Source organism: Antrostomus carolinensis, unplaced genomic scaffold (genome assembly GCF_000700745.2).
Source record: "Antrostomus carolinensis isolate BGI_N321 unplaced genomic scaffold, ASM70074v2 scaffold35586, whole genome shotgun sequence".
Taxonomy (NCBI): Eukaryota; Metazoa; Chordata; class Aves; order Caprimulgiformes; family Caprimulgidae; genus Antrostomus; species Antrostomus carolinensis.
Window position 1 is genome coordinate 1 of NW_010321740.1, and position 2421 is coordinate 2421.

Sequence of the window (2421 nt, forward strand, 5' to 3'; positions counted from 1 at the left end):
GGATGCCCCAACATATAGGGTCTGTCTGTGGTCCCAGAGTCTGGGGGTCTCACTCTCCCTGATGCTCCTCCAAGAGCATCTTTGCCCCTGTCCTCGCTGCAGTGGCTTTTGGCACTGGCCTTTCCTGGTGGCTGGCCAGCTCCAGGGAGGCGTGTGGGCCCAGCAGGGCTGGGGTCCTTCTGCTCCCCACAGGCCTCAAGCACCGGCGCGAGGTAGCGGGGAAGAGTGCCATATTCAATGGGGAGCACTTCATCCTGGAGGAGACCGACTGGTATCTGCTCAACCTCTTCCGGCTCTGGTGGCACTATGGCATCAGCTTCCTGCGCCTGCAGATGTGGGTGGAGGAGGTGATGGAGAAGTTCATGAGGTAGGAAAAAAAGGATATAGGGTCTTCCCCGGCACTGGGGCATCACCAGGCACTCTGTGCTCCTGTCCCCTCCAGGATCTACAAGTACCAGGCACATGGCTATGCCTTCTCCAGCCTGGAGGAGCTGCTGCGCTCGCTGGGGGGTGATGCTTTCGTCAACATGACACAGCGTTCGGTGGCCGAGTCCCTGCTGGAGGTGGGCATCACGCAGCGCTTTGTGGACGATGTCATCGCGGCCGTCCTGCGCTCCAGCTACGGGCAGTCAGTGCTGGTGCCTGCCTTCGCAGGTGAAACCGGGGACCCCCTCTCCTCCTGTGTGACTCTCCCTTCCAGTGTCCCCTCCATGGGCAGCCTGTTGAACCACGCTCCTCTTCCTCTCTCCAGGAGCCATGTCGCTGGCAGGGGCCCAGGGCAGCACCTGGGCGGTGGAAGGAGGCAACAAGCTCATGTGTTCGGGATTGCTGAAGCTGACCAAAGCCAATGTCATCCCGGCCAGGGTGATGGGTGTCTCTCTGCACAGCTCTGGTGAGCCTGGACATGGAGTCTGCTCTGGGTGCCACTGGGATGGGAGGTGGGTGGTGGCAGCATGGAGATGCTGGGGCACAGAGGGTGCCTTGGGAGGCTGGCAAGCATCTTGGTTCTGGTAAAGTGTTTGGGCGAGGGTAGGGGTCTGTCCATCCCCTCCCCTTGTTTGATCCAGCATGGGCCTTACGGTTCAGACCTTGGCCCTGGAGTTCCCCTCCCTCCTTCCTGAAGTCCCTCAGGTCTCTTCTATGACACCATCCTTGTTGCAGGCTTGCTTCCCAGCCCAGCACAGTGGATAGCTGGATAGCTGGGTTTTGGGGGGTGGGCTGTGCTTCCCCAGTCCTCCTTGCCCCACTAGGCTAGGCTTCTCTGGAAACTTTCTTCCACAGGCTTGACAAAATGCTCTTTCTGCTGCCCTAAAGCATCAGCAACTGATCTATAACCATCAGGTGCTATGGTCCATCACTGGTGTGTACTGGAAAACCAGGGGATGGAGGTTGTGCTAGAAAAAGAGGGGGCCAGAGCCATTGGGGCTCAGGTTTACTCCTAACTGTCCACCATTTATTTTCAGAGGGGAGACCCCTGTACCAGGTGCACTACGAGAGCAGTGAAGGACAGGGCTCAGCTTTCTATGACATGGTGGTAGTGACGACTCCCCTGCACCCCAGCAGGAGCAACTTCACCTTCAAGAACTTCGAGCCACCCATCACCGACTTCCCTGGAGCCTTCCAGCCCTCTGTCACCTCTGTGGTGCACGGTTACCTCAACTCATCCTACTTTGGCTTCCCCGACCCCAAGCTCTTCCCCTTCACCAGCATCCTCACCACCGACACCCCTGACCTCTTCTTCAATGCTATGGACAACATCTGTCCAGTCAACATCTCAGCAGCTTTCCGTCGCAAGCAGCCCCAGGAGGCTGCAGTGTGGCGTGTCTTCTCCCAGCAGCCATTGGACAAGCAGCAGCTGAAGACCCTCTTCAGGTCCTACTACTCAGTGCAGGTGACAGAGTGGCAGGCGTATCCCCACTACGATGCTGCCAAGTCCCTCCCGCCCATTGTGCTCCACGAAAACCTCTTCTACCTCAGTGGTGTAGAGTGGGTGGCCAGCTCAATGGAGATGATAGCAGTGGCAGCCAAAAACGTGGCCCTGCTGGCTTACAACCGCTGGCATCAAGACCTGGAGAAAATTGACCAGAAGGACTTGATGCACAAGGTGAAGACTGAGCTGTGATGCCTGGGGGAGGCAGTGGGCCGGGAGCTTCTGTGTGTAGTAGCCCAGGGAGTATTTATTGCCTTGGGGACCCCAGAGGGTTTGGGGCTGGGGGAAGGGGGATGGGCTGTGTCCCAGATTACTTGAACGTGCATCACCTTCAGGAATACAGTCCCTGCCCAGGGTTGCTGTGTGTCTGTGCCACGTGCCTCAGTTTCCCTGTTCTTCCTCCTCAGGCTCTGTTGGAAAGGAGCCTGTGCCTTTTCCTGTGAAAAAGGGTCCCTGTGCATCTGGATTTAGGAGGGACCTCAGGGGGCTTC

General features: G+C 58.0%; 1 protein-coding gene across 1 annotated transcript; it reads left to right on the forward strand.

The window, feature by feature from the left end:
• Nucleotides 1–192: 192 nt before the first annotated feature.
• Nucleotides 193–2284, forward strand: PCYOX1L (prenylcysteine oxidase 1 like; the record flags this gene model as incomplete). The annotated part of the gene is made up of 4 exons (XM_010170052.1): nucleotides 193–367; nucleotides 443–654; nucleotides 752–892; nucleotides 1464–2284. Coding segments are annotated over 4 exons (1187 nt in total), but the record flags the coding sequence as incomplete, so codon positions are not given.
• Between the last annotated feature and the right edge of the window lie 137 nt (nucleotides 2285–2421).